This window comes from Triticum aestivum, chromosome 2A, assembly GCF_018294505.1.
Source record: "Triticum aestivum cultivar Chinese Spring chromosome 2A, IWGSC CS RefSeq v2.1, whole genome shotgun sequence".
Classification (NCBI taxonomy): domain Eukaryota; kingdom Viridiplantae; phylum Streptophyta; class Magnoliopsida; order Poales; family Poaceae; genus Triticum; species Triticum aestivum.
The window spans coordinates 100,877,369-100,890,701 of NC_057797.1; the positions used below are offsets into that span (position 1 = coordinate 100,877,369).

Genomic DNA, 13,333 nt, shown 5'->3' on the forward strand with positions numbered 1-13,333 from the left:
AAGTTTATTTCATTGTCTGTGGTCTTTGGATCTCAGATCCAACGGCTGCGAAGCTCCTCGAGCACAGGAAGGTGCTCTCGTAGCCTACACAAGGAAAACTACTTTCCTAATTATTGATCAGTTCTTAATTTAATGACAGGAGCGGCCGAAAGGCTCAGCAGTCAAATGATGACTCACCAGTTGCTCAGTCAGACTCAGATCCATCCACCCCTGGCCTCCTCGCAACGCAACCCCAGTTCAAAATTTGAAATCGAGCGGAGAACCCCCAAACAGCACAGCAGCAAGACCCCGTTGGCCATTACTAGTCTCCGCTACCACCCCGCTCCCCCCTCACTCCCCTCCACCCGAGCTGAGCTCCACGCCACCTCCCTCCGCCTCCCGCTCCACCCCCACCCTCCGCCATGTCCGCCCCCGGCGGCGGCGGCGGCGGCGGCCGGCGCCCCTCCGCGTCCCGCTCCTCCCGCCGCGCCGCGCCGGAGCCCAACGAGAACGACGACCTGGCGGCCGCGCCCTCCTCGTCCTCCCCCTCGGCGGCCGCCCCGCCCTTCTCGCTGCCCCCGCGGTCGCCCCTCGCGGCCATCGCCGACCCGGGCAGGAACCCGCGGTCCGCACCGGGGACGCCCAAGTCGCTGGCGAGCACCCCCAGGGCCTGCGCGCCGGCGTCTGGGGCCAGGGATCGGAGCTCCTCGATTGGCGGGGCCGCGAAGAGGGTGTTTGATCTGAGGGATCTGGCGGCCACGGAAGTGCCCGTGGAGGTGCCGCATTTTGAGCTCGACGAGGACCCCGCCTTCTGGATGGATCGCAATGTGCAGGTTGGTGTTTCTGCACAGAGTGAAATGAAGCAGTGAGCCACTGATACACAAGTACATGACCGTCCCGTGTCCAATTAAATTAGCAAACATCGCAAATAAAATGGACTATATTAATACCTTAGTATTGTGCTTTGTAAGTTATCCCCCATGATGTGTACTATACCAATTATGAGTTACTCCCTCCGGTCCTTTTTACTCCGTGTATTAGATTTGTGTCAAGTCAAACTTGACAATGGTCGACCAAATTTATACTAAAAAACATCAGCATCTACCATATCAAATATATATACTATGAAACTACATTTCATAAGGAATCTAATACTATTGATTTGATATTGTGGATGCTGGTACTTTTTTCTGTAAGTTTGGTCAAAGTAGAGATACTTTGACTTCGAACAAAACTTATATATGCGGACTAAAACGACCGGAGTGAGTAACTGTTAATACCATGGCTACTTTTATTTTTCCGAAGCTAACAGGGCTAAATGTTGGTGCCGTTTCTTTGCGAAATCTAAATGTTCCATAAATGTTGTGTGATTTACAGGTTTTGGTACGGTTAAGGCCAATCAGTGCTGCCGAGAGCACTGCGTATGGTCAAAAAAGATGTTTGATACAGGATAGCTCAAAGACATTGAGCTGGACAGGACACCCTGAAACAAAGTTCACGTTTGATCATGTCGCATGTGAAACAATATCACAGGCATGTCTGTGTGTACTGCAACTAACTTAGATTTCTTTCCAAGTAAGTCATCCTTTAGCCTAAGAAATATTCTCTACAACGATTTCAGGAAAAGCTGTTTAGGGTAGTTGGTCTACCAATGGTGGAGAACTGCATGTCTGGATACAACGGCTGTTTGTTTGCCTATGGCCAGGTAAAACTAATATGCACACTTTTGTTCCTGCAGAAGAATTCATCTGACATATAGTGCTACATATGGTTTTTACAGACAGGGAGTGGCAAAACTTACACAATGATGGGAGAGCTTAGTAAGGATGGCAATGAACTTAGCAATGATTCTGGTTTGACGCCTCGTATTTTCGAGTATCTATTCGCTCGGATAAAGGAGGTGAGGTGTTTTTATCCCAGGCTAGTACTTTGGTGAATGCTTGCCAATAGAAAGACCTAAATCATATATTATGTGAAGGAAGAGGAAAGGCGAAGAGAGGACAAATTGAAGTACATCTGCAAATGCTCTTTTCTGGAGATATACAATGAGCAGATAACTGATCTACTTGAACCATCATCAACAAATCTTCAGGTAGCATGCTTAGTACTCCCATTGTAAAGTAGTGATCTAATATCTTATATTAGTTTACAGAGGTAGTACTTGAGAATTGATAATGCATGAATGGAATGTGATGTCTCACATTTGTTCTGTCTTGTAGATCCGTGAAGATATAAAGAAAGGTGTATATGTTGAGAACCTAATGGAGTGTTATGTGTCATCTGTTAAAGATGTTATGTTGTTATTATTACAGGTGAAAGAATACCGTCTCTTCGTTCCATGTTGCATTGGATCTGAGGTTCTAAAATGAGCATGTGCTAACTTACATTAATGATTTTATTTATTTTTTTGAAATTTTCTTTTAGGGGGTTGCAAATAGGAAAATGGCAGCTACAAATATGAATAGTGAGAGCAGCCGTTCACATAGCGTCTTCACTTGCGTCATTGAGAGTCACTGGGAAAGGGATTCAATGACGCACCTCCGCTTTGGGCGTTTGAATTTGGTTGATCTTGCTGGTTCTGAGAGGTGAGTTCCAGAATAAAGGTGACAAGTTGACAACCTTTTCTTGCCTTCACAAATACTAACTGAATTCAAACTAGGCAGAAAAGCTCGGGCGCTGAAGGAGACCGCTTGAAAGAAGCTGCGAACATTAACAGATCCTTGTCAACTCTTGGGTACCTATTGCTCTCAGACAAGATTCATGAATTTTGGCACAGTTCATATTCATATTTTGTCTTGCAACATGTGAAAATAACCACATTTGCGTTACACATTGTGTATTCAGTTGTGAAAATGTTATAGTTTGGTGGTGGTATCCCTTTTTTTAAATGAAACATTTGTGGAAGTTCAGAACGTCTTCTAGCATTCATTACAAGGTTCTTTGTTATATTAGCATAGAATGTACTCCCTCCGTTCCGAATTACTTGTCGCAGGTATGGATGTATCTAGATGTATTTTAGTTCTAGATACATCCATTTCTGCGACGAGTAATTTGGAACGGAGGGAGTATTTGGGTATTAAATTGACAATTTCTTTGAAGAAGTACTGTTCATAGTGATAATCCAGCTATACCATTTCAGGCTTGTTATCATGACTCTAGTGGATGTCGCAAATGGAAAAAGCCGCCATGTGCCTTATAGAGACTCAAGGCTTACATTTCTCCTCCAGGTTCAAATTCACAATGAGTTTGAGTCTTCTATCTGTTTATGTCTATTGTCTTCTCTGGCTCATTGTATCATCTTCTCTAGGATTCCCTTGGAGGAAACTCTAAAACAACAATTGTTGCCAACATCAGCCCGTCTATTTGGTACTGATATTGTGCACCTTTATTCTTGTATTCAGTTTGTTTTCTAGATCTTAACAGTATGCTTAACATATAAATGAATTACACTATTGCAGTTCCTCCAATGAGACACTGAGTACCTTGAAGTTTGCTCAGCGCGCGAAGTTGATTCAAAACAATGTAATTCTAAGCATGTTGAAATTTTTATATAGAAAGTTTATCTTGTCGACTCATTTGGGGAGTCTTCTGTTGTGCTAGGCAAAAGTAAATGAAGATGCTTCAGGAGGTGTTATGGCTTTACAAAGGCAGATAGAAGAACTAAAGGTAAGCTTTATCATGACAACTCTCTTCTTGATTATAGAAGTGCTTTGTAGTTAAGTTATTTAATTATGTTTACCAGGATCAGTTGACATGCTTGAGGAAGCAGCAAAATGCCCCTGGATCGCCTAGCTTTCTCCTGCTAAATTCAGGCTCTGATAGAGAATACAATACTTTAGCTGAAGATCATCAATCAAGCTGTGACCTGAGTCTTCTAAAGCAAAAGGTCATATAGCATGATTTACTTCATTGGAAAATAAATAATGGTGCACTATAAATTATTTGCAAGTTGCAGCCAATTATTTATACATATGTATCTAATATCAGGTTAGCCATCTGGAAGATGTTCTTGCTGGGAGCCTTAGGAGAGAGAAACTAGCTGAGGTGGATATCAGGAAGCTGGAGGCTGAAATAAAGCATTTGAATCGTCTGGTAATTCTATTGCAGATTGTTCTAGGATATTTTATATGCTTCAAAACACAGAACCTAATAATTTCTTATTATAGCAACTATTTGTGTTTTAAAATACTGAGCGGCACCAGCTTTCTGTTTTGGCAGGTTGACCTGAAGGAATCTGATTCCCAACGCTTGAGAATGATGCTGAAACTTCGTGACGAAAAATTAAAAAGATTGCATATGTTAGCTGATGATCTAGTGCCATCGGATGGCTATATGGTTGAAGAAAATGCTGCAATGTCCCAAGAGATTCAGCTACTGCAAAAACAATTTGACGAAAATCCTCAACTGACTCAGTTTGCTTTTGAAAACAAGAGATTAATCGAGCAAGTTAGAACGTAATGTTTCAATTTACTTTGAGCCCTGACAAATTTGCACACTTCGTATATTTTGCTTACATGAATAAATTGGTGATAGCTTATTCTGATGTACTCATATACAGGCTTGAGAACTTCCACAAGCAAGGGGAAAGAGAGATGTTATTAACGGAGATATCTCTTTTGCGTAATCATGTATGCTTGTTCTCCCTGAACTCCCTTTTGCTCGATCTCATTTTCTCCAGTGACGCACTCTTAACTTTGTTATATGTGTAGTTCCTTCATATTCTTGAGCAGAAGTATGCAGCACCTCCTAGGAATTTAGAAGCACAGGTGTGTTCTCACTTGGATATAATTTTACTTCCGAAAGTAACTTACCACATGGCTATGGTTATTTTTCTTCTATTTCAGAAGACGGTCAAAACCTTAGACTAAATTAACAGTAAACAATATTGTCACAAATATAAGGGAAGTTAAACTTGATTAACCACATGTCCCAAATGTAATACTGAAGAATAACCTGAATTTTTGCAAGTGGTTGATGTGCGATGCAATGCATTTAGGGTGACGAGATTGTCAAGGATCTAGACAATTGCAGGAAGGAGCTGGATGCATGCTTAGAAAATAATGTTTTGCTTGCACGGTAAGTTTTCAACTAAATCTTATCATCTCAATGCATATTTATATTTACAATAACAATGATGTGCTAGGCAACACTTTCTTCGCAAAACATGCATTATATGGTACTCTTGACTGAGTAAGACATTTGAGTTCTAGAAGACGAAAATGATTTAACTCTTCCATGGTGAGAAAGTGAATGGAGCTGCATATTTTCACATTCTCACATTTCTGTGAAATATAGAAAGTGCACAGTAGTAAATTTCATTAAAGTAACTTTATGTGAAACTTGTCCTTGCCTCCATCTGTAATGAAATCCCGATGTACTCAATTGGCAGTGTCATTAATCACCCTGGGTCTGGGTCTGATTGTTTTTTCCTTCATCTATGTATACTTCATAATTATCAGGATTGGCTTTTGATACTTATTGTACTCACGTTATGTCTGCTTGCTTTGGGTATCTTGGTAATTGATGGTTATGATTATTCATGCTGTTTGCAGTGAAGTAAATAAGCTGCGCTGTGAACTGAAACAATACCAGATGTCTAGCACGCACCAAGTATGTATGCAATTTTTGTAGCCACCAGCAATTATTTATGCTATTTGTTGTGTCCAGAATTACATACAATGTTTGGATGCACATCACCATTCAGGTTGCTCCGACGGCAGAGAAGAATTGTGGGATTCCAGAGATCAGTCAGATACAACCCGTGAGATTTTTTGCACACTTTTGATTTATACCCAGTAACTAGATATTCACTTTAACTATTTTCTTGTTTGAACTTTATATCAGGATCCAGTGGGATGGAACTTTTCATGTTTAACGCCCAATGGTGCTGGAATGTCAACTAATATTACGGAATCAGTTCAACTCAATCTTCCTTCAGAAATTGCTAGTGGACACCAGGAATCCTGTTCTCATTTGTATCATTTCGATTCAGAAAGATGTGATTTGAATGATTCTACAAAAGTGCCAGAGTGTAGTGATGAAGTGTCTCAGTGCTACAGCTTGGCTCTTGGATCTTCACATAATGTACTTGACAAAGACACTGTTCTTAGTGGACACGTAGAAGATGAAGAAACATTGCAATTACAGCAGGATGAGATGGATCAAATACATGAAAACGTACCAAATATGGGTATATGTTTGCATGGTGAGACTTCATTGTGTCATCAAGAGACTGAAATAGTGGGCTCAAGCAAACAGACATTACAGGCCGAGTTGGCGCACATTAAAAGCATAAATCAAGAGCTCAAAGAGAAGCTAGTTATTATGGTTGAAGAAAGTGCCAGGCTTGCAGAGATCATTGTGGCCAAAGATGTAGAAATTGCCTCTTTATCTGAGGAATGGGAGGTTGCAATAGTTGATCTAACAAGCTTCTTGACAGATGGCTGCAGATCACTAGACGATGCATATCAGAATATTGATAATATGATTAGTTCATTTCCTTACAGCAATAATTCTGTCAGCGAACATGTGGAGAAGGCTATGAAAGTTAGCATTGAAAAGGAAAAAATAATCTTCAGGCTTCAAATTGAGCTACAAGATGCACAGCGAATGGGCAGGGAAGTGAAAGAAAAGTTGCACATCTTAAGAGGTGCAACACTTGCTATCACTGAAGCTCAGCAATTATATAATGATGCAAGTTCTCAGGAAGCAGAACGAGTAAACCAAAAGGATTGCAATGTGGAATGGAAAAATTGTGACTTGTCAGAAGCAGCAGAGCATTCTCGTGATGAACCTCTATTCCTCGACAGCTTGAATGACACGAGTGCACAGCGGACTCGTAGTGAAGATGGATCAGCAGTCAACAAAGCTAATCCAGACTACCAGGTATGCAGTCTTTACTGTAGTTACATACACTGTACGGATGAATGCACCTGATATGAAGTGAAGATAGTCCATGATACTGTTTGTGTAGACAGCTTCATATTGTAGCTAAAACAGGAGATAACTCACCAGGATTTTCCTCATTAGTGAAATCAAGTAGGCAAGACTGTACTTTTTCCGTCAAGATTATGAAGGACCAGTATATCATTTGATTCCAAATGAGCAAGACTGTACTTTAAAATTTCAATGTCAGTTGCTCATCATAAAACTTACTGAGTCCATTGTCGAACTTACCTGTTCTCATGACCGCCTTTACTGTAACTATTTGCGAAGTACACATTACCTCGACAGTCAATTACTCTATTTTGCATATTTTGACTTGCGAATAGCAAAGCTGATGTTTAGCAGGGAGCTTCTGCACCGCTACTGATGTTTTTCTTTATTTACCTACTAAGTCGCAAACTTTGTTTCTTAAATATATCCCTCTGTCCCATAATGTAAGACACATTTTTTGACACTACACTAGTGCCAAAAAACGCCTTACATTATGGGACGGAGGGAGTAGAATTCTAGATCTACACTGAAATATATTTGAATAAAAAAATTCAGGAAATTATCTTACGATCATGTACAGGGTAATGATTGTGCTTCATGGACATGTGTTGTATCATAGTTTAATTATTCTAACTAGATACACTCATCATATCTCACATTTGGTTTTGTGACCATCCCATGAGATCAAATGCCCCACACAGAAATCTGTGCAATTTGTTCAGACAATTCTAAATCAGTAGAAGTTGATTATCATCCTTATCAGCTATCAAGATACAAAATGAATATTACATGGAACATAACCTCTGGAATCAATCCAGATACAAGAAATTTTATATGCATACCATGGATATGTCATGGCATTCTCCATGCTTTTCTTAGCGAGTTTCTTCTGGGTTATAAACAATATGACGGATAATATGATTTTTTTTCCAATACCTTGTAGTCAAAGCTCGACGATGTGTTATGTCTCGTCGAGGATAAGTCAAATAAGGTTTTGGCCTTATTTTCAAATTTTGAGGATGCTCAAGAAACCATGAAAGAGGCTGACCTTATGCTCTCGGCTTTGTTGAAGGCCAATGAGGAGTTAAAGCTTGACAGAGATAATTGCAGCCAAGCAGTGGAATCTTTATTGGCGGAGAAAAGTTCTCTGGTCAATGAGTTGCAGGAGGTTGAAGCGTCAAGTTTTTGTACAGCACAGAGTTACAACAAATTAAATCAGCAGATGAATGAATGTACCAACGAGATGACAAACATTGCTACTCTAATGAAGGGATCTTTTCACCATTTGCAAAGGATTGCTACAATGGAACTCTTTGAACTTTGCTCGGAAATTATTAATATTGGGCAGGACTTAAAGAGGTGGATAAGTGATTCAAGATCTTATCTGGTAAACATTGAATCACTTCTAAAAGAAAAAGGCAGTTCTTCAGTTCAGCAGCTCCATCACCTTAATGTGAATGCTTATACATGCATGTGTCAACAAGTTGATTCATGTGACCTGGGTGGCAGCAATACTATGTTTCTTCATGAAACTCAAGCAATCCCTGACAACTCTAGGAAGCATATTATATCTATAACAGATATGGTGGATGAAGGAAAGGACACGTCATCCATGCATGTAGTTCCAATGGGCAGTGCTGCTGAACTGGAAGTTTTTGATGCAGACAGTGCAGACGATATGGCTGTTATTAAGGACATAATTTTCAGTATTGCTCAAAAGTGGGATATTTTCGTCAACAAAGTGTCCTGCATTAAGAATGCTGAGACATATCCAGGTGTTGCTTGTGATGAACAAAGTTATGCAAACCCTCTTGCTGCACTTGCAAAATTAGATAGCGAACAAATACACTCAGCTGTTCCACAGCAATGCAAGGAAAGCATAGAAGATCACTCAGGAGAGGAAGACAATACTGCTCTTTTGAATGATGTTCAGTGTCTCAAGCATCATTTGGCGCAGTTAATGATTCCACTGTCTAAATTTATCAATAAAGAAGACATTATGGGGGATGGAACAGAAAATGAGAAGCAGTTTGTTACTGTTCTGAATAAGGTGCAAGATAATTTGATTTTTGCTATAGATTTTTTTGGTTATCTGTTACTATCTGAGCAAGAAGGTTCTCAGAATGCACCTTTGCTTAGCAGACTCCTTAATGACATTAGTACTATTGAGAAGAAAGCTTTGACATGTCAGAAAATATGCTTACGGGATGGTGATTCTCAGGCTGGTCACAGTACAGAGTACGCATCACTAAGAAGAGACTTTGAGAGGAAAAGTGATATCGCTGAAGGATTGTCTTTTGACTTGAAATTATTGCAAGAGTCTACCTCATATGCGAAGGACATGAAAGATAAAGCTGATGAAGTGTCGAATGCCCTTAGAAAGGTTCAACGAGAACTTGAGATTAAAAATTCTGAGACAGAAGACATGTTGGCAAAACAGAAGACACTAGTGGAAGAACTGGCTGAAAATGGTGCTGCACTCATTGTTTTAAGATCAGAGTTAGAGCAATCTCAAGTTTCATCATCTGCGCTATCGAAGGAGAACAATGATCTGAGAGTGATGCTGGAAGAGGAAACTGTGAAGACCGGTGAAATAGAAGCTCTGTTGGAAGACAAAGCTAAGGTCATAGAGGGATTGGAGAGTGAAATTATATTGCTTAATTCTTCTGAAGAGGGACGTCTTAGGTCAGATATTGAAGAACTAAGTAATAATATCAAAATGTTATGTAATGAAAATGGAAAGCTCAAAGCAGAGATACTCAAGTTAAATGACAAGCTTGAGATGTCAATGGCTTTAGCTGAGGAGAATGAAGCTGCTGCTATTGAAGCTCGGCAAGTAAGTGTTGTGTTACTAGCGCCCTTTGCTTTCCATCCAATTTGTATGAAGTTTCACTTGCCCTGCTTTTGTAGGCTGCAGAGATAAGTAAAATCTACGCGGAAGAGAAAGATGAGGAGGTTACAATTCTTGAACATTCTGTTGGAGAACTTGAATCTACAATAACTGTTCTTGAGGAAGAGGTAAGCTGCGCATTTCTCTGATTTGTGGTGCTCACTGTTTTGATAGATTTTTCTTTGAGATTTGGCATAAGAAATGTAATATTTTACACATGATTGCTCCGAAGATTATGGAACGACAGTAATTTTCAGAAGATAGATGGCTAAGTAATATTATACAGCCCAAAATTTTCATTTGCAATGATAGATATACATTGAGCCATTAGGGTGTAATCTTGTAAGGGTTGGTGCAAAATTAAGCAAATTGGTGAATAATTTGGCTTTAATGCGAATGGTGAGTTTGATAACATATGGGATTTTACTGAAGGTACGCAACCTTAAAGAGGAAGTAAGGAGCAACCAAGCGCACAAACAATCCGAAGCTGAATTTCAAGCAATTGAAGAGATGCTTACTGTAGAAAATGCCTCAAAATGTGATGACAATGTGGAACTGTGTCCAGGGAGATGCCAACTAAAAAAGTGAGAATTTATTCATCTGATTTTTCTTAAAAGACCTAACCAGATGTAATTGTATAATCATTTAGTCAAATGTATTTTTATGATAGGAGATTGCGAGCTGAGATTATTGCACATCAAGATACTAGAAGGAAGATTGAAGGACTCGTAATGGAAGTAAAACGTAAAGATGAGGAGGTATATGCAGGAGCGATCATACACGATTCACGGAGTTTTGTGTTTCCAAATAATCTTAACTTAGTTTCATTTACTAGAATAATCTTATACTATGTCCTTTTCATGTACATAGATAAGGCAGTGCAAAGAGCATATAGCTGAGCTGGTCCTGCATTCAGAAGCACAATCATTGCTGTTTCAGGAGAAGGTATCAGCTGTTATATATTTGCCAACATGGTTATACAAGTATCCAACACTACACATATGCTAATAATTCTTGTCGTGCAGTATCAGGAAATGGAGCACATGGTTTCTAAACAGAACTTTGGTTCACATGAATCTAATTCTGAGGCTGTCCATACAAAAGTGGAAAAGCCTTCAGGGCGAACAAGAGGATCTGGTTCACCTTTTAGGTGCATATCTAGCATTGTTCAACAAATGAACTCTGAGAAGGATCAAGAAATCTCTTTGGGCCGCCAGCGAATTGAAGAACTTGAAGCGTTGCTTAGCGACAAACAGAAACAGGTCATACTTTTTGCTCGTCTTTTTCATCGTAGTTTAGGCAAATTAATGGGCAACGGCCAACATGTATGTTGTTGCGGTTTTTGGACTTAACAAAATTACAGCTTCTGTTATTTATTTTAGAAAATGACAGCTTCTGCTAATTAGAGAATATTGTCTCCCAATACCACATATGTCCTTAGATTACAATATGGTCAAATACACTTACTGGTTAAGAGATCTCCTGGCTAGTTGTTGAGACCATGGTTATTGTCATAAACACAAGCAAATGCTCCGTATGTAGTCCATATTGGAATCTCTAAAAAGACTTATATTTAGGAACGGAGGGAGTACTTGAATGAAATATACATAGAGCATTTTTAGATCAATTCTAGAATGTGTCCCACATTCACTGGGAGACAATGAAAACACAGCTGTGTTCTATCTGTTCATTTCTAATTTTCTAACTATAAAGAATATGAATCCAATATCCAGTGTAGAATGAAGTGCCTCAAAGGTGATGCTCATATTTTCTCCTCTGTTCATAGATATGCCTGCTTACGTCAAGACTGGCAGCAGTGGATAGCATGACACATGATGTTATAAGGGAGCTACTTGGCGTCAAATTAGACATGACAAACTATGCTGTAAGTTGTGGCAGCACCTCTACGGAGCTAATCAGCATTAGGGCTCATTGTCTACCAATCAGGTCACTTATATGAGATTTGCTGTTGCATGTTTAGAATTTGCTTGACCAAGAAGAAGTGCACAAGCTGTTAGTAGCATCCCAGGAACAAATCGAACAATCGAAGGCGAAGGTAGGTCACAACTCCACTATCAAATGTCTGTTTACATTGTCCCATCATATAGCAAGCTGACAATTCCTATCTATCTTCATCTGCATTGTCAATCAAGGACGAGGAACTTGACGTCCTCAAAGAACAATTCGGCCATCTCATTCAAGAAAGGGACAGGTGACTCTTAACCCCCTAAACCGTTTGCGCTTTTATCTTCAGTTGCAACCGTTTAATCTTGCAAGCACTGAAAGGACGCCAGAAATGACCTGATATATCGGATACATACTTTTTTTGTGCTTAAAGCTTGCTTGATGACATGGACCAAAGGAAGGCGGACCTGCTGGAGACCCAGCTGCTCGTGGAACAGCTCGAACAGCGGGAGCAGATGCTCGAGGCCCAGAACGAAATGCTACAGGTTCAGATAACTACTTCGATTGATCGAACTTCCGAAACATGCTACAGTTCTGTCCAACCCTGAACTCTGGTGTTCCTGCTGTAGATGGAGAAAGACAACCTCCAGCAGAGGATGATGGAGATGGACGAGACGATCGAGCTGCTAGAAGGCTCAAATCGAGTCAGAATAGTGAGCGCCGTTGCCTTCCAAGTTCTGGCCTGCCTCCAGCACTTTGCACTTGGTTTTCTGATCACCAAATCTTCTTGTCTTGCAGGGAGATAGCCATAGCCAGCGTTCGGCCGGCAGCGAGTTCAGCAGGAGGCTGGCGCAGTCGGACATGCTGGTGTCCCACGCGCGGCACGAGCGCTCCCGTAATAACCGCGCGGCGGCCGCAGGGAGCTCGCGGCCGCGGCACGGCAGGCACCATTGAGACGGCCTGGCTGGCCGCTGCGCAGTACATAAATTGGACCGGAACAGATCAGACACTGCTTGTGTTTGTTGATCGGCAGCGGCGGCGGCGCCACCTCTTTGGCTGTAGAGTAGGTCAAGTCAGAATGGCGATGGCTGCAAAGGAAAAAATTGTTGGTGTACGTGGTCCGAGTGTATGTAGAACCGTGACTGGTGCGATGTGTGCGTGGGTTTGTGTATATTTTTGCGCTGTATGTACGCCTGCCACATCTAACACACGGTGAGTTCCGGCTTTGGCTGGCCTCCATCAGAAGAACGAACCGCATTTCATACTGCCCAGCGCACAGTTTGAGGCAAAGATTTGTGGGAGCACGAGTTGAAGATAGATTTGTCATTTGCCTGGCTTTTGTCGTGACGGGACCTTGATGCTCCATCGTCTCCTCGTCATTCATCGGTAGAGAGATAAGAGCAACTGTGATTCATTTCGTTTGCCGTCGTCCGTTTGGGTCGGTGCCGACACAAAAGGCGGCCCAATGCGCCAACCCAAACGGACGCGTGTCTGTTTTTCGTCCATGGGTGACCCATTTTCGGCTCATTTTTGAGCCGGATTTGCATCGGCGCGAACATGCGACGGACGCGTGCACGCTTGTCTTCTTCTTTTCCCGGGCCCCCTGGTCGGTGGCTCATTGGC

General features: G+C 41.1%; 1 protein-coding gene across 3 annotated transcripts; it reads left to right on the top strand.

The window, feature by feature from the left end:
• The first annotated feature begins 354 nt into the window (after positions 1-354).
• On the top strand, positions 355-13,036 carry LOC123187802 (kinesin-like protein KIN-12E). Of its 3 annotated transcripts, none has more exons than XM_044599745.1 (33): positions 355-812; positions 1,357-1,512; positions 1,601-1,684; positions 1,760-1,879; positions 1,958-2,071; positions 2,199-2,291; positions 2,404-2,564; positions 2,639-2,713; positions 3,119-3,206; positions 3,287-3,345; positions 3,438-3,501; positions 3,580-3,645; positions 3,722-3,865; positions 3,967-4,071; positions 4,198-4,433; positions 4,538-4,607; positions 4,689-4,745; positions 4,976-5,055; positions 5,532-5,589; positions 5,684-5,740; positions 5,824-6,864; positions 7,859-9,751; positions 9,826-9,933; positions 10,238-10,389; positions 10,476-10,563; positions 10,676-10,750; positions 10,831-11,067; positions 11,592-11,690; positions 11,787-11,861; positions 11,959-12,017; positions 12,144-12,255; positions 12,340-12,423; positions 12,509-13,036. In XM_044599745.1, the coding sequence occupies exons 1-33, from the start codon at positions 402-404 to the stop codon at positions 12,662-12,664; spliced, it is 6,477 nt and encodes a 2,158-aa protein (XP_044455680.1). In that variant the 5' UTR covers positions 355-401; the 3' UTR covers positions 12,665-13,036. The 3 variants fall into 3 exon arrangements, with proteins under 3 accessions (XP_044455680.1, XP_044455681.1, XP_044455682.1); XM_044599746.1 differs by having other exon boundaries at positions 7,988-9,751; XM_044599747.1 differs by lacking the exons at positions 355-812; positions 1,357-1,512; positions 1,601-1,684; ... (1 more) ...; positions 1,958-2,071; positions 2,199-2,291 and having other exon boundaries at positions 2,643-2,713.
• The last annotated feature ends 297 nt before the right edge of the window (positions 13,037-13,333 follow it).

Bases quoted from the DNA above. Each gene is read 5' to 3' on its own strand.
- LOC123187802 (XM_044599745.1), top strand. From the start codon at position 402: ATGTCCGCCCCCGGCGGCGGCGGCGGCGGCGGCCGGCGCCCCTCCGCG. The intron at 1,685-1,759 runs GTAAAACTAATA...TGGTTTTTACAG, and splicing joins GTTTGTTTGCCTATGGCCAG to ACAGGGAGTGGCAAAACTTA. The intron at 10,390-10,475 runs GTGAGAATTTAT...TTTTTATGATAG, and splicing joins GGGAGATGCCAACTAAAAAA to GAGATTGCGAGCTGAGATTA.